The 20,449-nt window shown below is 42.6% G+C and overlaps 1 protein-coding gene across 1 annotated transcript in view; it reads left to right on the forward strand.

The window, feature by feature from the left end:
• Positions 1-575: 575 nt before the first annotated feature.
• The window catches only part of arhgap20b (Rho GTPase activating protein 20b), a 78,891-nt gene continuing 59,017 nt past the window's right edge, over positions 576-20,449 (forward strand). Inside the window, exons 1-3 of the mRNA XM_049466778.1 lie at positions 576-1,016; positions 9,495-9,574; positions 18,884-19,021. Of these exons, the coding sequence (XP_049322735.1) occupies positions 954-1,016; positions 9,495-9,574; positions 18,884-19,021 (281 nt within the window). The 5' untranslated portion in view covers positions 576-953. The remainder of the gene's footprint in view (positions 1,017-9,494; positions 9,575-18,883; positions 19,022-20,449) is intronic.

The following is a 20,449-nucleotide window of genomic DNA, read 5'->3' on the forward strand; positions in this document are numbered from 1 at the left end:
ACAGATGAAAGTAACTGAAAGTTCTTGAACAGGTTTTGGTGCTGTCTCTTTCATCCTGTTGGTGGCAGCATTATTCAGTGTGAGGTGTACTGATGACGAACTTTGAGTGTTTCCCTTATTTAGTCAGTGAGTGAGAGGGAGATTTAAATAAAACAGTATGATGGTATGGATCATACTGATTGAATGCCTGCTGAACAAATGATCAAAATGTTGTAGGTATAATGCTAATGAAATAAATATTTGTATTTATTGTTGGCAACTTTATGTAACTGACCTGTTCCTTTAACTCTTTAACCTTTTCATTTTTCAATTATGACCAAACATTTTGACTTGTTTCAACTTAACATAACTTAACAAATCAAAGTGTCAACATCCTTCACTGTGCTGTATTTTATTCTTCCCTCAAGCTTTACTTACAAGATGTGTGTGGTTTTATATTCCAGCAAGGCTCCAAAAAGGAAGAAGGTGGACAGGAAGGGGACGGATAACAGATTAAGAAAAGGACTCCGGCATGAAGGGGGAGGGAGAAGGAAAAGAAAGAGAGGAAAAGGAGAGAGAGAGAGAGAGAGAGAGAGAGAGAGAGAGAGAGAGAGAGAGAGAGAGATAGAGACAGTGGGTGAGGAACACTGTCTGTTAGATAATGAAGCTGAAGCTCAGGGAAAGGCTATTGCATTTGGTCTGGGATGGAGAAATAAAGTTGATATGCTGCTGAAGTAGGAGCAGCACAGCATGAGAATTCCACATCAGGCTCCCTCCTTCGATTTGAGGGTTTCTAATCAAGTTCATCAAAATTAAGAAGGATTTTTTCCCCTGGATTCTCTGATTTGCTGAAGCTGAAATTTTCTGGGCCTTGGGATAAGAAGGAAAAACAATCAATAGCGGAGGTCAAACTTTCCACTGAAGTGGTTTTCTGGAGGTCAGACCGATATGGATCTGTTGACAGAAGGTAAAAAATGACCCCACAGCAGGGTGCTAAACTTCACACTCCACTACAGGATTATGAAATCTGCCGAAAGGTAAGGACTAAATGACTGGAGAAAAAGAGAGGGAGTGTGTGTGTGTGTGTGTGTGTTTGTGTGTTGGAGGGAGGGGGTGTGACACTATACTTCTTCAGGAAAGACTGATCATTTTGACAGAAAAATGTAAATAAAGTTGTAAAACCTTTTTCAGTGAAAGAGTAGATACTAGTATCTACAACTAATCTGTTATCAGGAAAAATATGGATAATTTTTCTTATTTCACTGATTTTTAGTTTTTCCTAATATAAATCTGATCAGGCCACAGATTGCCTCATCTGTGGGGTCATACTGTAAGTAATATGTGAGAGACTTTCTTAAAACCATTTATAACAATATATATATAGCTAACATTTGCTTGTGACTAGCATGTTAGTGCGTCTACTCACATTTTATTAGAAACGATATTAGAAAAAAAATAGCTGATTACCAATGCAGCAGTTAATTGCAATTAATTATAGTAGGCGAATGCAGGACCGCCGTTTTTTATTGCAGCATTAGTTGCAACATATATAAAGTAAAAAAGGGAGGAAAAGAAATTATTATTTTTTAATAAACATTAAACAGTAAATACCTTTTAATAGTAGTATGTAGTATGCAACTGTCATGCAGTCTCATGTTAGCTGGTGACTAGCATGTTAGTCCTGGATTAATTTTAACTAGCTAGCATGTTTAGTCAGAGCTAAGAAAATTCTGTAGCTTTTGTCACTACTGAATTAAACAGCAGTAACTTTCTGCTAAAAAACAGCTAGCCACATTCTTGCCTTGTGACTCCATGCCTTATAGTGCCCTCTTTAGTGACAAAATCCCATTTCTCTTTTGTACCCCTACTTCTCGTTTTCGACTGTAACAGAGTTACAAGGGGAAGGGGTAAAATCCTCCTCCTAAAACTTGAGACAATCATTCAAGCACCCAAAACAGATATACTAATAGCTGTGGAGCGCTAAAGTTTAGTAACCTAGCTGCTGGTTAACTAGTTTAAGGCTTTAAGGCATTTTATGTTCTCAGAAATGAGGCAAAATTAGCTTTTATTTAATTTAATTTTTTCCATTCCACCTTAAATGCTGCAGCCTTTGCCACCTGTTACACCATTTAAGGTAGAATGGAAAAGTTAGCTAGCTAGCTACTGGGATAAACTACTAGCGATTGTTTTATGCCTGTTATAAAGGAAATGGCCATAAAACATTGAAACTAAACATTAAACTATTGTAATATATTGGTTTTGATATTTTCAACAAGGAACATACTTTTAATACATTTGTGGGTTTCTTTAGTTGGTTGTATCGCCATCTCTCCAGTGATTCTTACAGCCCTCTGTTTTGAGTGTGGCTCTGAAACATCTCAGTTAAAGGTTCATGTGGCTCTACTGTGAGTATGTGAGTGAGTGTGTGAAATGGCTACAGGAATTAAATTTCCAAACACTGTGTAGAGTTTTCTACCTATCCGCTCCTTCCCAGACATGAAGCTTATGTGAGTTGCCTGATTGACACACAAAGGCAAGCGACGACCAGTCTCTGTAAATCTGTAGATATATATATATATATATATAGTCACTCCCCCCAGGATATATTTCCCGTATTTGTTATCTTTTTATACATAATGTGGCACAACTACACTGCCTCAGTGTTGAAGGCAGTGAGAGTTAACCCCTTCTCTGCTGCTGAATGCTGCAGTGGCTGCTCATGCACTTAGCTAAAATAAGGCTATCAATACGTATTACTTTACAGATTTAAGTTTTGTGTCAGTAAGCTGTGCAGCTCTGGTTCTCCACTCTATATAGGTTTTTAATTCTGGACGCTGAATCCAGTTTCCTCTCCTGAATTTGTTCTTGCTGGAAGTTACAGGAACAGTTGATGTATTTGATTTGCCACTTAGAGTCTTGAATATTCGATTCAAGGTCCAAATTTAAATACTGTTGTTTGATTAATGTCAACTTAAACAGAGTAAACAGAGTTCGCTTTATTTATTTAACAAGTGCGTTGTTTGTACTCAGTGTGTTATTTAAGCTCAAACTATTTAAGCTGTTTAAAGTGATTTAAATCAGTTGCTGTTAACTGCACATTAAACCTCACTGTATATATTTTTTATTAAAACTTATCTTTGAATATTAATGTTATTAGAGATTCATTCTGGATATTAATGTTATTAGAGCTTCATTTATTCATGTTATTAGTATTGTGGTGGCTCTGGGTTGTGTGTGTGGCTGCCTGCAGGCATGTTTCTGTTCTCCTGTGTGCGAGGATGACAGGGGTGGGGCATCTCCCTTGGGAGGGGTTATGCAGAGAGGGTGGGCACCACTCTGGATCTGCCATCTGGGAGACACACAGCTGGGTTGGTGGCCTTTGGGCTATTTGAGCTCTGTGGGTTGTTGGTTTTAGCTCTCCTAGTCTTGTTAAAGACCGTAAGTGAGTGGCAAGCTGGTTCAATAAAGGAGCTGTTGAGCATTAAGCATGAGTCTCCCGGGTCTTCCTTCCTCTTCCAAGCCACATTTGGTGTCAGAAGTGACCCCGCCTTACCCCCTACGACGGCAGCACTGACTGGACAGCCTTTGAAGCTCAGCTTGAGATCGTGGCGGGCGGTGTGGGCTGGACGGACGCCGAGGCGGCAGCCAATCTCTGCCTGGCGCTGCGGGGCGACACGCTGAGGGTACTGATCGAGCTCCCCGCTGAGTGCCGCTGCGAGCTGCCTGAACTGACACGGGCGCTGAGAACACGTTTCAGCCGCCAACCGTCGGAGGCGGCCGCCAAAATGCTAGTGGCGGACAGACGCCGACAGCAGGGAGAGACACTGGGCGTGCTAGCATCGGAGATGGCCCTGCTAACCCGCCAAGCTTACCCAACGTTTCCGCGAGCGGCCCAGAGGAGGCTCGCGTTGGATCACTTTCTGCGCGCCCTCGAGCCGAGCGAGCTGCGCAAACATGTGAGGCTGGAAGACCCGCAGACCCTGGAGTCCGCGGTGGAGGTGGCGGAGCGGTCCGAACTCATCCTCTCAAGCCATCCTGGACCGTGGGGGGCGTCGCCGGTTGTCCGTGATTCGCAGAGGTGGGGTCGGAGCCGGTCTGATGCCCAACTGCAGTGCTGGTGCTGCGGGGGGCGTGGCCACAAGCGAGCGCACTGCAGCCGGCCGGGAAACGGAGCCGGGACCACCCAGTGAGGTTTACGATGGCCCCAGGAACGCTATGCTTACCCTCGGGATCTGATTCCGGAACTGCCGGACTCAGCGGCTATTTCGTGAAATGCACATTGAATGGAGTGACGATGAACGCGCTGGTGGACACAGGCTCGTCAGTCTCACTGATACAGCCCGAGCTAGCGACGGAGGTAGCGGCCGAGTTTGTGACTGACAACAGCCAGCGCATCACTCTCTCTTCAGTCACCGGGGATCCTATAGGTCTCCTAGGATTAACGGAGTTGACGATTGATGTCGGCAAGGGGCCCTTTCAACAACAGTTCTGGGTAGGACGCATCAACGACCCGTGCATTCTGGGCAAGGACCTGCTCTCATGCGTCGGAGCTATTATTGACTGTGCACGGGGCTCGGTGCTGGTGACTGGACTCCCCGTAGCGATACGCCACGAGTTAGGGGTAAGTGAACTGGTGGGAGGGAATGTGTGTGATTCGGTGCGTGATACGGTAGAGGGTCCGCTGGATGCGGGGTTGAGTGTAGATCCGATAGAGGAGATGCTGGAGCGCAGTTGTGTGGGTTTATCTGGTCCCCAAAAACTCAGTTTGCGCGAACTGATCGGCCGTTTTCGCACGACTTTCGCTGTGTCTGAGCGCGAGTGTACTAAAACTAGCCTTGCGGTTCATTCGATAAACACGGGTGACGCCCAGCCCATCAGGCTGAGGCCGCACCGTCTGGCGTTAGCAAAGCGGGTAGCGGCGGAGCAGTTAGTCCGCGAGATGGCGAGTACGGGCATTATTGAGCCTTCGAGCAGCCCGTGGTCGGCCCCGGTGGTCCTTGCGAAAAAGAAGGATGGAAATTGGCGCTTTTGCGTGGATTATCGGCAACTTAACGCTGTCACAAAAGTTGACTCCTACCCGCTCCCCAGGATCGACGATACGCTGGACCAGCTGTCTGGCTCAGCCTGGTTCAGCTCTTTAGACCTGAGGAGCGGATATTGGCAGGTGCCCCTCGCGGCGGGGGATAGGGAGAAAACCGCTTTCTCGCTCGGCTCAGCCCTATGGCATTTCACGGTGCTTCCGTTCGGATTGTGTAACTCGCCGGCTACTTTTTTCATTGTCTTGTGGAGCGTGTTTTATGCGGGGTTCCGCGGTCGTGCTGCGTCGTTTATTTGGATGATGTCTTGGCGCACGGAACCGACTTCGACTCCGCACTGTCTCACCTTGAAATGGTGCTCGGCGCGATTCAGACGGCTAACCTGAAACTCAATCCGGCAAAGTGTAATCTGCTAAGGCAGCGCGTGAGCTTCCTGGGCCACGTAGTGAGCTGTGCTGGCGTGGAAACCGATCCCAAAAAGACGGAGGCGGTCCGTGACCGGCCCATACCGCGAGACGCAAAAATGGTTCACAGCTTTGTGGGGCTGGCCTCGTATTACAGGCGGTTTATTAGGGGGTTCGCGGACGTGGCAGCGCCGCTTCATGCTCTGACTAAGCCTAGTGTGAAATTCCGCTGGTCTGACGAGGCGGAGCGGGCATTCGAGGAGCTAAAAAGCCGCCTGCGCAATGCTCCGATTCTAGTGTATCCGAAGGTGTCTGAGAGTTTCATTGTGGATACTGATGCGAGCGACCACGGCCTCGGAGCTGTCCTGTCGCAGGTTCAGGACGGCTCCGAGCGCGTAATAGCGTACTATAGCCGCCGCCTGGACAAGGCGGAGCGCAACTATTGCGTAACGCGCCGGGAACTACTCGTGGTGGTCGAAAGCCTTAAACATTTCCGAGCGTACGTGTATGGGGTGCCCTTTCTGCTGCGCACTGACCACGCCTCGCTACAGTGGCTCATGCGTTTCCGCGAGCCCGAGGGCCAACTCGCGCGCTGGTTATCTAGACTCCAGGAGTTTCGTTTTGAGGTTGTGCACCGCCCGGGCTGTGGCCACAGTAACGCGGATGCTTTGTCGCGCCGGCCGTGTGTGGCCGCCGACTGCAAACATTGTGCTCGTGCTGAGGAGAAATCTGCTGAGACCGCACGCTGCGCTGCAATCTCCGGGGATGTTACTGGCGCTGTCGGGGTGGCTCAGGTGTCCGTAGAGCAGCTCCGCGATGTGCAACGGGCGGATCGCGAATTATCGTGGGCAGTTCACGCGCTCAGTGCGAAAGTCACACCGTCGTGGGGGGAGGTGGTGCCGCTGGGCCCGATTGCTAAGGCGTTGCGCTCCAACTGGGCTAGTTTTAGTTTGTCCGACGGCGTGCTGTGCCATACCTTGGGAGGGTCCGGCTAACGGGCGGCGCGTTTTTCAGGTGGTGGTACCGCGGGCGCTTAGGGGATCGGTCCTACGGGGAGTTCATGGGTCACCTGGGGCTGGGCACCTTGGTGTCACCAAGACTCTGAAGCGCCTGAGGCAACGCTTCTATTGGCCTGGGTGTAGAACCGACGTGGAACTCTTCGTGCACTGCTGTGACGTGTGCGCTGCCAAGAAGGGCCCCTCGAGGGCGCCCCGCGCCCCACTTCACCCTTACCAGTGCGGCAGCACGATGGAGCGGGTGGCCGTGGACGTGCTGGGCCCCTTTCCGGTGACGGCCTCTGGAAATCGCTTTGTTCTGGTGGCGATGGACTATTTCACGAAGTGGCCAGAGGCCTACGCGGTGCCGCACCAAGGGGCGGTCACTACTGCGGATATCCTGGTGTGGGAGTTCTTTTGCAGATTCGGGGTTCCGGAAGAACTGCACAGCGACCAGGGGAGAAATTTTGAGTCGGAGGTCATGGCGGAGGTCTGCCGCATCCTGGGAATCCATAAGACCAGGACGACACCCCTTCATCCGCAGAGTGACGGACTGGTGGAACGTTTTAACCGCACGCTGGCGGCGCAGTTGGCCATGGTGTCGGACAAGAACCAGCGTGACTGGGACAGGCACCTGCCGGTAGTGCTGCTGGCCTGTCGCTCCGCTGTGCAGGAGACGACGGGATTCACGCCGGCTCTGCTTATGTTCGGGCGCGAACTGAGGACGCCGGTCTCCCTGGCTTTTGGGGTGCCTCCTGAAGGGGGCGGGTACGCTTCGGACACGCCCACTTTTGTCTCGGACCTTATGTCTTCGCTGGAATTAGCACACCGTCTAGCGCGTGCCAACCAGTCTGCTGCCGGACAAAAGCAGAAGCGTGCATACGACACGCGCTGCTTTGGGGACCCGTTGGCGGTGGGGGCGAGGGTTTGGCTATATAACCCTCAGCGGAAGAAGGGACTGTGCCCGAAGCTCCAGTCGGCCTGGGTGGGTCCGTGCTTGGTGCTGTCCAGGCTGGGGGAGGTGGTGTATAAGATCCGGTGGGGCAGACGCACTATGATAGGCTGGCCCCCTATAGGCCGAGACTGTCGGACACTGTGGACGGTGGTGCGGAGCCTGCCGGCCTTGCACTCGTGCCTGACCTGAACTCTGGCTCTTCGGAGCCGCTGGCAGGCGGTGCCATGCCCGGCCCCTCCAGACTGATTGTAAAAAAAAAGTTCTGTTGTACACGGGGTTTGCGTTGGGTTGGTGGGGTCGGCAGGACGGCTGACCCTTGGGAGGGGGGCTATGTGGCGGCTCTGGGTTGTGTGTGTGGCTGCCTGCAGGCATGTTTCTGTTCTCCTGTGTGCGAGGATGACAGGGGTGGGGCATCTCCCTTGGGAGGGGTTATGCAGAGAGGGTGGGCACCCTCACGGGTCTTCCTTCCTCTTCCACGCCACAGTATGTATGACGTTAAATTCATGATTTTGCTATTTGAATTAAGTGATAGAACACGAGAAGGAGTGTTTTATCACGAATAACATCACGCATGTGTTGATCTACTGCAAATCAGCTGAGATGTTATTCGCAATAACACACAACCTCGAGTGTTTTATTGCTTTTGTACAAAAGGTTTTTTACAAGATGAATAAAGAAAAAAAATTGATTAAAAATATGTTTTAATACTGACTGTGTCTTCTGCCAAAATGTAGTTCCACAACAAGTGAACTGTAACAGAACTGTATCTACAAAACTGCATATGGTTTATACAGGCTAACAACACGAATGTTAGCTTAAAATGAAAATTGGGGATTAAGGGGGTTAGTAAATGTTAGGACCATGAAATAACGTTGAAACTGTGAAGTCGTCTTCATGTGAAAGTTGCGCATTTGCAAGCCTTTCGGCCTGTTTGGTGGGTGTTGTTGGTTAGCTAGCTGTGAGGCTAGCTGTGCCTGCAGGACTGTGGTTAGGGTAGTGTAGCTTGCTTTAGCTTAGCATTAGCCTAGCTTATCTAAGCCTGGTTGGTTTCCATTCCGGCTATCAGACTGCAGCCGAGGTGACATGTTTTTTTTCCCTTTTTTCCACAAAAGACAAACCAGCGCCGCGGGCGAGCGTGCCGTGGCTGGGCGCTAGTCTGTGCTAAGCTAATGCTGCTGCTGCTGCTGGTGGTGCTGGAGGTGATGATACTAAAAAGTCTTGTGTGTAGTTGAGTGATACAGTTGTTGCGTTAGTTGAGTGATACAGATTTAGGCTGTGACCGAAATGGCTCCCTACTCCCTCATTAGTGTTGCGCTATTTAGGGAGACACTATGTAGTTCACTAATTAGTGATAAAACAGGAGTGAATTTGGACACTATGCGCCAGCGCTGGTCACAGAAACACACACAGGTGAGAGAGCGGGTTGAGCCATATTTAAAACTCAATAAACACACTGAACTGAGCTCTGAATTAAAGTTAGTGAAGCTCTGAGCTGATCATGAAGTAATTTCTCTGCCTGTATATTTACGCTTTTAAAAGATAATCCTCACAATATTGAACTTCATAAAGAAAACCTGAAATTAACAGCGTAAGATCACGTTGAAATAAACCCTGTAATATTGTTCATTTGATGAACATCCTCTGTTTGGGTGGTTTTCTCAGTATTTCGGCGGATTTGAAACACGTTTTACCCAGAGAATTGTTTTTTGTCTGAATCCCTCTGTAACAATCTGGCAACCCTAGTGGCTCGCTGTCCGCTCCGTTTCTTCGTCTGTCTGTTGCTTAGTAGCGAAACCCGCAAAGCATGTTGGGACATATTTAGCTCGTTTAGTAAGCAGCGATGTTTACTATAAATCATGATGCATTATGGGAGTTTTTAGTGCCCTCAAAATCACGTTCGAATCCCCCCTTATGATTCAGACACTCAAAGAAAAATGGCTGAAATACTCAATAGTGCCCTAACTAGTAAATAGGGAGCCATTTCGGTCACAGCCTCTATGTGAGAATGCCGTACTGTTATCACAAATATCAGCACAATTAGAACACTTCTCACCCAATCAGATTGTGAGGTCAGCACTAACTGTTGTATAATGCACACTAATTTTGCTTTTTGTGTGTTTTGTAGATGATGAAGACTACAGTGCACAGGACACACACCAGACAAACTGTTATTAAAGCATTCAGCAGGAACAGATATCACAGCAGGTACGTACAGTTAACACACTGTAATTATGCTACATTATAATAGTTCTGGTAACCATACAGCTCCGGGAATGTGTTGTGAATGGATTAATTGATTAATGGCACTTTCCTAGAGTGAAACATTCATTTACCTAGGTGTTAATGACATTCTATTATAACCCACACTGTTTCTAACTATTGCCTCAATCTCTTTTTCCATTTCCTCCCTGATTCTCTTTTTCTTTCCCTCCTTTCTCTCCTCTGATGACTAGTTTGATCTCTGTCAGAAAAAAAATTAATATCACTTTCCTCTGATGGACAGATGTGTTCACTGATACGCTCGCACTACAGGAGTGAAACTTAAGGGATTGAAAATGCACAAATGTTGTCAAGCCGCCAGAACATTGGTGTCTGAAATGTGAAGATTCTAATAGAAGCGCAGCCCCACCGGTTAGAATGGCACTAACTACAGGCTTTCACAGTAAAATCAATAGTGTTAGAAATCAGAGGTGGTGCTATTTGTGATTGTTTGGTTACAACACTTGTATGTTTAGTGCATACAAATCAGTAAAAAAAAAACACCTGACAAGAATGTATGGAGTCTTATCTCAGGGGAGATCCCAGCATGCCCTGTTGCCATGATTGTTCTTTGTTTGGGCCTACTAGAGGGTTTTATGTTGTTGGTAGGGGTTATGTGTGTGTGTGTTTATGTGTTCTTTGTGTTTGTTTAGACAAATTGGATCTAGTTGTGGCAGTTCTGCTGGTGAGGTAAAATTATAAATGTCTCGATTGAAAATAGTGCTATTTTAAATTAACCCTGCACTCTTTCACAATTCCAGCCCCATGAATCATGACACTGTCATCTTGGAATATGCCCGTGATCATCAGGGAAGAAAAAATCCATTGACGGAATAATCTGGTCTATATTCAGTATATTCAGGAAGTCAGCATTCTTTCATACTGTTGCTGAACCTAGACCTGACCAACTGCAGCAACCCCAGAGGATTGTACAGTAGGCATTATGCATAATGGGGGCATCACTCAGGAACAGTGTAAATCTGGACTCTTTAGAAAACATGACCTTTTTCCATTGGTCCAAAGTCTAAACTTTATGCTATATACAAATTAAAGCAGTTACATGGTTAAGGCTTAAGGCTACACAGCTGTTTAGTCCCAATTCCTTAAGTTTCCTTCACATTTGCTACTATGGAAATGTTCTTACTTTCACTATTAAATATACCCCTGAGTTCTAGTATTGTTTTTACATGATTTGATTTTACACGTTACACGACAGCCAATCACCATCCTTTAAGATTTTATCAACCACATGATGTTTCCCCACTAATGCACTGGACAGTCTTATACAGTGTTCTCAAGTCTCACGCTTTCTCAGCCACACATGGTATTTCTCATGGTTGCCAGTCCATCGGCTGCATATTATAATGTACTCTCGTTAAGCCAATCAGCATATAGATCGCTCTGTTGTTAGGCAGACCTAGTCAAAGAGGGTGGAGTTTCAGCCAGAGTGTCAGGCGTGAAGAACTGTCCAATTCGAATGTTAAACAGATGAGAAGATACTCACTGCATGAGTTAGAGTTAAATAATGTGATGCCAGCTAAAACATAATCACCCACGCAGTAATTATCCAATGGCAGGCTCTTACATTTACATTTAGGTATTTAGCAGACGCCCATATCCAGAGCAACTTATAACAGTGCTTTGTTGTTTACTTTAAAATATCCAGAGCTAGTTTGTAGAGACAAAGATCAAGAGATACACAAAGCTTGATGATGTTTAGGAGTGACTCTGCTGTTCTGACACCCAGTGGAAGTTGGAGGTGGAAGTTCTTACTGGTTACTTCCAAGTTAAATCCAGGTGGTGACCTTTTTTTGCCCAGGCACTGTATTTTACTGTATTTACCGTATTTTTCGGACTATAAGGCGCACTTAAAAACTTTTAATTTTCACAAAAATTGACAGTGCGTCTTATAATACGGTGCGCCTTTTGTATGGATTTTACTCGTCAGGTTGTAAGGAGCAGTAAACACACACTCCGTGCAGCGTTATAGAGAGTTTCAGTGCTATACAGAGTCCAGAGCCGTGCAGCTCCGAGGCTGAGCAGCAATAGCATTAGCTAGATGCTAACCGCTAAGCTAGCTAGCTTATTCACTGAGATCAGTATTATCTAAATTTTACTCGTCAGGTTGTAAGGAGCAGTAAACACACACTCCGTGCAGCGTTATACAGAGTTTCAGTGCTATACAGAGTCCAGAGCCGTGCAGCTCCGAGGCTGGAGCAGCAAATAGCATTAGCTAGCTTATTCACTGTTCAGAGATCAGTATTATCTAAATTTTACCCGTCAGGTGTAAGGAGCAGTAAACACACACTCCGTGCAGAGCCGTGCCGCTCCGAGGCTGGAGCAGCAATAGCATTAGCTAGATGCTAACCGCTTAGCTAGCTAGCTTTTTCACTGTTCAGAGATCAGTATTTTCTAAATTTAGCACTTTTAATACTGCTGGAGCAGTATTATTAGAGTTAGATGCTAATCGCTAAGCGTTCACCGTTCAGAGGTGAATTATCGGCCAGTAAGTCTGTGCTGCTTTGCCTGGCTAGCATTAGCTAGATGCTAAGCGCTAACTCTCTCAGAGGTGAGTTTTATCAGCCTGTAATCTGCTTGTTTACTGTGTTAAAACAAGCTACGGGGGACGAATCGCTAGCTAATATCTCACTGTCTTACCAGAACACGCAGGATTACTCAGTGTAACGCTGTCGTTTAAGTTTGGGTTAACTTTACTAGTTTAGGTGACTAGCTAGCGTGCTAGCGGATAGCTATGCTAACGCTGGTGCAGCAAGCCTTAGTGGACATCTGGAAATCTAAGCTTACTGTAAATAAACTGAAGCACGTTACTCACCCAAATAAACAGTTTTCAGGAGAGGAATCTGTGTAGATTAATATCCAGCACTCGTTTGACTTTGAAAGAGCTAGATTTGTATACGGAGACACTCCACCGGCAAGCGACCACCCCCGGTGGGGGAAGGGAAACATGGCGCCACCCCTGTTCACTTTGATATAGGCACCCTTTCTAGTGTCACTTAACGCGCCTTATAATGCGATGCGCCCTATGTATGGAAAAATAGCAGAAAATAGGCGTTCTTTGATAGTGCGTCTTATAATACGGTGCGCCTTATAGTCCGAAAAATACGGTAACTCCATTTGGTCAAAAAGGAATATAAAATCTAAATTTTAGTTCAGTGTGTGAACTGTCTCATTATTATTTATCACTGTGTTGAAAAAAAAAACAGATCTATGCTTAAGGTTTGGCAACAGGGATGGGTATCTCATATGATTTTTCGATTAGATTCTGATATACAATGTTGCAATTCGATATTCGATGTTCGATATTTGAGATTTATTCAAATTCAGTTACATACAGATCACTTTTAGAGATACAATAAAACAATAAAATGTTATTATGTCTTTGGATATAAAAAGAGATTTTCAGAGATCTGATGTAATGTTGTACAAGTAACACTGAGTCTGCAATTATTGAAGTATATGTGTTCACATGAAGAATAAATCGGGTAAATTAATGTTTTTTTTATATTATTCCAGCTTTGCTTTTGTCTAAAGATTGTCCAAAAAAAAAAAGTAGTTGTGCCTACATGACCATATTAAGAAATCATTTTCTGCAAGGGTTTTTTTTTTAATGCAGGATTTGTTCTCTTATTTAGATTTAAAAAAAAACAGCACATTATTATACATTATTTAAAAGTGGTGCACAAACTTAAGCTACTTTTATACTCGCTGGACTGCAAGTGCTGTGGCGTAATCACAGAGCACACATACTGATACTTACCATGCAGTTTGGTTGTGTACTTCTGAATATTTGAAACATGATATTTGAAACATTTTGAAGGAGGTACATCTCCACAGACATTAATATGATACTATGATCTACGAGATTCCATAGAGATACCAGGTGAATCAAAATTCATGGAATTTTGCAGGAGTGAAAACATCCATTATAAATGCTGACAGCATTCGCAGAAGTCTGAGTCGCCCGCTCCACTTTAGTATTGAAATTATTGTTCTAGAGAGTAAAGTAGTGAGTAAATTGTGAGTTTTGAGGTTAATAATCAGTAAAGTAATCCTGTTACAGCTTTAAAAAATAATTACTCTTTGTTATTGATTAACGAACTAATCAAATCAAATCAAATTTATTTTTTAGCACTTTTCACAACATAAAACATTCAGAAAACAGAACGCCTTAATGAGCACGGAGGCAAGGAAAAACTCCTTCAGAGCTGGAGGAGGAAGAAACCTCGGGAGGACCAAGACTCACAAATAATGAATTTTAAAAAAGTCTTTATACCGCCACACAGGTCTTATGTATTCAGGTGTCTAGCAACACCAGCAATGGAAAATCATGTAAATGTGGATGTGATTGATAGTGGAGAGTGGGGAGCTAGTCCGAGGCATGTTGCAAAACTGGATGCTGGGCAGCTGATCTGTGGTGGGGGGTGGGGAAGGCTGACTACAAATTTATGTACACTAACATTTATCATAATATAATAGTCATATAGGAGGGGGTTGTTCACTATAGGCTCCTGTGATGCAGCATAAGCTTTTGTTCTCTTTCCCCTTATTTGATTTTTACTTTTATACTTTATGTAGTTTTGAAAGCAGTATTTTTACACTCTTACGCGAGTAAAAAAGCTTGAGTTGATACTTTAACATCCCATTTAAAAGGCTAATTTTCATAACCACACATAAGACTCCCCCTATCTCTAGTAGTGCCCCTAACAATTGGAGGGGGAAGATGAGGACATGACTTTCCAATACATGTGAATCCAGACACACACTTTTTTGCAAACTGCCGCGGATGTAGTTGATGTGCTTGAAGGAAACTGCAGGGACCCAACTCTTGTATTCCAGATACATGTGCTGAACAAACATCACACTAGTGATGTGGAGAGAAAGAGCTATCTACCCACCCAGAGAGATCAAGGCTAGTTGTGCTCTCTCGGATTTGCTGATGGCAAAGCAGCATGATCCGGGATTCTAACCGCCGATCCGAGGATAATAGTGGCAGCGCCTCAGTCTGCTGGACCACTTGAAGCCCACTTCTCTGTTTTTTGATGGATAAAAACTGCAAAAAAAAGGTTATTTTATAGTAGCAAGACGCCAGAAATCTTTTTTTTGTATCTTACAGAAAATTACAGTTTGGTCATTCTGCTTTAGTTGGTTTACCTGCTTAGACAAGCTTGGACAGACTGGTTAACGAGCTTTGTCAATTGTAGTTTCAGCCTAAGACTATAAGAGTGAACTTCAATTCAGAGACACCAGACATCTCAGCTTATATATATAGTTAAGTTCTATAGTTATATATAGTTAAGCTGAGATGTCTGATGTGTCTGAATTGAATATATATATATATATATATACACAGTCATATGAAAAAGTTTGGGCACCCCTATTAATCTTAATAATTTTTAGTTCTAAATATTTGGGTGTGTGTAACAGCCATTTCAGTTTGATATATCTAATAACTGATGGACACAGTAATATTTCAGGATTATAATGAGGTTTATTGTACTAACAGAAAATGAGCAATATGCATTAAACCAAAATTTGACCGGTGCAAAAGTATGGGCACCCTTATCATTTTATTGATTTGAATACTCCTAACTACTTTTTACTGACTTACTGAAGCACAAAATTGGTTTGGTAACCTCATTGAGCTTTGAACTTCATAGCCAGGTGTATCCAATCATGAGAAAAGGTATTTAAGGTGGCCAATTGCAAGTTGTTCTCCTATTTGAATCTCCTCTGAAGAGTGGCATCATGGGCTCATCAAAACAACTCTCAAATGATCTAAAAACAAAGATTGTTCAACATAGTTGTTCAGGGGAAGGATACAAAAAGTTGTCTCAGAGATTTAACCTGTCAGTTTCCACTGTGAGGAACATAGTAAGGAAATGGAAGACCACAGGGACAGTTCTTGTTAAGCCCAGAAATGGCAGGCCAAGAAAAATATCAGAAAGGCAGAGAAGAAGAATGGTGAGAACAGTCAAGGACAATCCACAGACCACTTCCAAAGAGCTGCAGCATCATCTTGCTGCAGATGGTGTCACTGTGCATCCGTCAACAATACAGCGCACTTTGCACAAGGAGAAGCTGTATGGGAGAGTGATGCGAAAGAAGCCATTTCTGCAAGCACGCCACAAACAGAGTCACCTGAGGTGTGCTTTTGTATGCTTTGTGGCGTGCTTGCAGAAATGGCTTCTTTCGCATCACTCTCCCATACAGCTTGTCCTTGTGCAAAATGCGCTGTATTGTTGGCCTCCTTAAATACCTTTTTTCATGATTGGATACACCTGGCTATGGAGTTCAAAACTCAATGAGGTTACCAAACCAATTTTGTGCTTCAGTAAGTCAGTGAAAAGTAGTTAGGAGTATTCAAATCAATAAATTGATAAGGGTGCCCATACTTTTGCACCGGTCAAATTTTGGTTTAATGCATATTGCACATTTTCTGTTAGTACAATAAACCTCATTTCAATCCTGAAATATCACTGTGTTCATCAGTTATTAGATATATCAAACTGAAATGGCTGTTGCAAACACCCAAACATTTAGTATTGAGAAAAGGACAATACAATGTTTTTTTCAAAGTTGAAATATATGATTGAACATGTTTTTTTTGAGTGAAACTCATAAAATGAAAAAGGTAGAAAAAAGAAGAAGGTAATTTTAAATTCAACATTTAATTCACAGAAACCAGCTCTGGTGGACATTCCTGCAGTCGGCCTTTTATTGCGGCCAGCCCAAGATATACACCTGTGTAATAATCAGTAACCTGTGTCTAATCAGCATCTTGATATGCCACACCTGTGACTGGTGGATAGTTTATCTCAGCAAAGGAGAAATGTTCACTAAAGCCCTCTCCAGATGGGATTACTTTCTCAGGGGGTCCTGGGGTAATTTTCCCTTTTATGGGGGGTCCTCTGTGATTTTATTCCTGTCCGGAACAACCATGTATTTTTTTTCCAGACGTTCTTTGAGAAAATTACAGGCTGAATTACCTACTGTTTTTGCTGAACTTCGTGGTCCTCTGTTCATTTTAGTCCCGTCCAGACGCACATCTCTGAGTTTCCTCATGTTATGTTTAATACAAAAGCTACATTTGTCCACTGCTACGCACCGCAACTACACCTTGGGTGCGCGATTCCACACAGCAAATTTCTGAAGTTTGAAAATCTGGAGTTAAACAAAAATGTGTGAAAGTGTTAAACTGTGTGAGTTTATTCTTCAAGTTAAACTACAAGTTGAGTGGAGGGGAACTCTTTGGTGGTGTAGAGTTTATTTCAGAGTTTAATCAAAGGTATTGAGGAGCGTGACTGAACTCTATTAAGGGGCGTGTCCCCCAATCATTGTCTACCCTAGACGTGTAGTCTTGTCTACCAGGGCTCCTTCCATGGGGTATTCTAATATATGTATATAATGGTTGTTTGCCTGTCCGATGTGTTGTTGGCTATAAAAGCAAATGATCATCTTCTGCACTAATAAGTGTGATAAAGTGCTGGCAATGCACTGCGAACTGCAATGCAGAAATACATTTTTGTTGCCATTTTCTTCTAAATGTTCCAGGGTTTTTGATATACAATGTTTTTTTTATAATAATATTAGTTTAATAACACACATTTGTGCTTTATTTGTTAACACTGTTAAGGAGTTTATGTTAAAATGAACTCTGGCTGAGTGCTGTATTTGACTCTAGATGGGATAAATATTTAAACTCCCAAAACAGTTCAGATTAAACTCCTGAACAGAGTTAAAAAACCAACTCCCAGAAAAACGTTACCTTAACTCTGTAATAGAGTGCTTTCCATGGCCAGTTGATATTAACTCTCAGGGAGTTTGCTGTGCACAAAGATCCATGTAAACACAACATGGAGTGGAAATGGAGGAGCTACTGAACGCGATGTCGTGACCGAGAGCCAAAAAACCTCACTGGTCCTACTGTTTTTTCAATTTCACTCCGAATGCAAGAGTTTTATCACTGAGTAGAAGTGTGAAATATTTTTCACAGACGTCCCCCTGAGAAACTCATCCCGTCCAGATAGGGCTTAACACCAAATGTGACCAAAATGCGTACATAGACATATTATTTTTACTGGACTATCCCTTTAAGACTTGCATTATGCACTACAATATGTCAGTATCACCCCATTACACAACTGTAAACTCTTCTGCATATGTTTACAGCTCAAATCGTCTCTCTTTTCCTCTCCTCTACTTACCTTATCACTCCAACCATCAACATAACAAAATCATTAAGATAAACTCACTCAGCTATGAACTAAACCCAGCTAATACAGCGTTTACAGCACACACACACACACACACACAGACACATGCACACTTTCTGCTCCTTTTTTCTGCCTTCAATAGACAGTAATGTATTAGATTATACACATACTCACAGAGCCTGTTTACATTTGTCTGATTTGGTGCTACCAGTTACACTCAGCCTTATATGGGCAGGAATGTGGTGCAGAAACGCACACACACACACACACACACACACACACACACGACTGGAGAGAAAGCACATAACCTGCGTCATTCATGCCAGGAGTGAGAAGAGCAAGAAGGAAATAGAGGGAGAGAGTGAGCAAGAGGGAGAGAGAAAATGTGAAAATGATGTTCAGTGAATTTCTTTTTGTTCCTGGACCCGAGCTTTCTTTAAGCAATTTAAAGCACTCTGATTACCGGCAGTTATAAAGCACATTAAAAGGAGAATTAGGAAGGCCTTTTCCACTGCACACATTCAAATGCTTTTAGTGAATAAAAGAAATACTATATATATTATTTTTAATTCAGCAAAATGATACCAGTAATGAACCTCTGCTGTATGAAAGCACATTTTGCATAATACATTTTGCATTGCTATTGTCAAATTTAAAGGTAACCAGATTACATTTAGTTTTTTATGGAATATGGATTAAATCTTATAACTAACACTCACTACCTCTCAGTCTTTCTCTTTCTCTCTCTCTCTCTCTCTCTCTCTCTCTATATATATATATATATGAACAAGAGAGAGAGAGAGAAAGAGGAAGACTGAGATTGTATATATGCATATATATATATATATATATATATATATATATATATATATATATATATATATATATAGATAGATAGATAGATAGATAGATAGATAGATAGATAGATATACACATGCAAAGACACCTGCTGGTTAGTATATTGTACACACCTTAGTGCTGATACTGTTATCTATTAACAGAAATTTTGGTTTTCCCACAGTGATGGGTGTGGGCCAGACCACATTTCCCAGAATGCAGTGCTTCTAATGGAAGACCACGCCCACCTCACAGTTGGTTTGGAGACACAAGAGAGACTCCTCCTGCTTTTTACGGACTCTCTTATAATCGCTAAAACAAAGTAAGCCTGTTTTATGTGTATGTGTACATTTTTTGTGTAACGTTTGTTGTTGTGTTGATTTTACACGCTCATTAATATCATGTTATGTTGGCTCAAAATTAAACACACAGCTCCACTTTTATTGGCTGATCTACATCACCAGGTCTAGTCTAGTGTTAATTGTGTTTTTGGATTTTTTTCCAAGTATTATTGGAAAGCAGTACACTTTGTGTTAGCCAGCTGAAGATATTGTAGTCAGTTAACTGGGTTAGCTTTTAGCCAGGCCCATACAATCTCAACCTCCTGCGTGGATACTGACAGTAGCATTGCTCTGATTGCAAGGCTGGGCTGGATGTATGTAGATTTTTTATATGTAAATATAATGTGTCAAATTCATCACAGTTGAGAAAATTACAGTTTTCTATCCTAGGACATTAATTTTTTTTTGTCACAGGTTTTATGTTATGTATTATTTAATTATTAATTATGTATATGTATTATTATATATGTATATACATATCTAATATTTGTCTTTTTGAACATATTATAATATTTATTATGTGGACATTTAAGCTTCATTTGACCATTATTGACAGATGAAGCTTATATAACTAATCAAATAAAACTGAAATATAATATATAATATATAATAATATATAATATAATATATATATATATATTTTTTTTTGCCTTAGCTGTACAATGTAATTGACAAAAATGTACATTTTTTATGAGGAAAAGATAGCCCACCCAATTTATTAATAGCTTATTTTTTCCCTTTTGAGGATATAATAATCTTAAATAGACTTTTTCTCATCAACTGGGGGAAATTATTTCACACTCCTCCATGCAGAACTCTTTCAGCTGTGAGATGTTTGAGGGATTTCTTGCTGCACAGCCATTTTTTCTTTGAACCATTCCTTGGTGGATTTACTTAAATATTTCACAACGTCCTTTGTAATTAAAAGTATTTTTTCCTGTTTTATTTCTTTAGATATATACATGTTCCAAATGAAGCTCTAATGTACTCATAATTAATTATGTTAAAACAGAAAAAAGGGTATTCTATTTTTAAAATGTCTGTGTTTATGTACAGTACCAGGAAAAAAAAAAGTTTGGATGCACTCTTTATTTCTTTATTTAATTTATTTTCTACATTGTAGATTAATATTAAAGATATTGGAACAAAGATTAAAATACCAAGAGTGTTCAGATCTGTCCTCAAAGCTAAATGTGCTACTTAGAAGAATCTAACATATAAAACATTTTCTGGTTTGTTTAACACTTTTTGTTTACAGAGTAATTCCACATGTGTTTCTGTATAGCTTTAATGACTTCAATATAAAATTTACAACAAAAAAAAATCATAAAAAGAAAGAAAACACAGTGAATGAGAAGAAGTGTGTCCAAACTTTTGACTGGTACTGTATGTATGAGTCATATGAGTCA

The sequence above is a fragment of the Astyanax mexicanus genome, chromosome 1, assembly GCF_023375975.1.
Source record: "Astyanax mexicanus isolate ESR-SI-001 chromosome 1, AstMex3_surface, whole genome shotgun sequence".
Taxonomy (NCBI): domain Eukaryota; kingdom Metazoa; phylum Chordata; class Actinopteri; order Characiformes; family Acestrorhamphidae; genus Astyanax; species Astyanax mexicanus.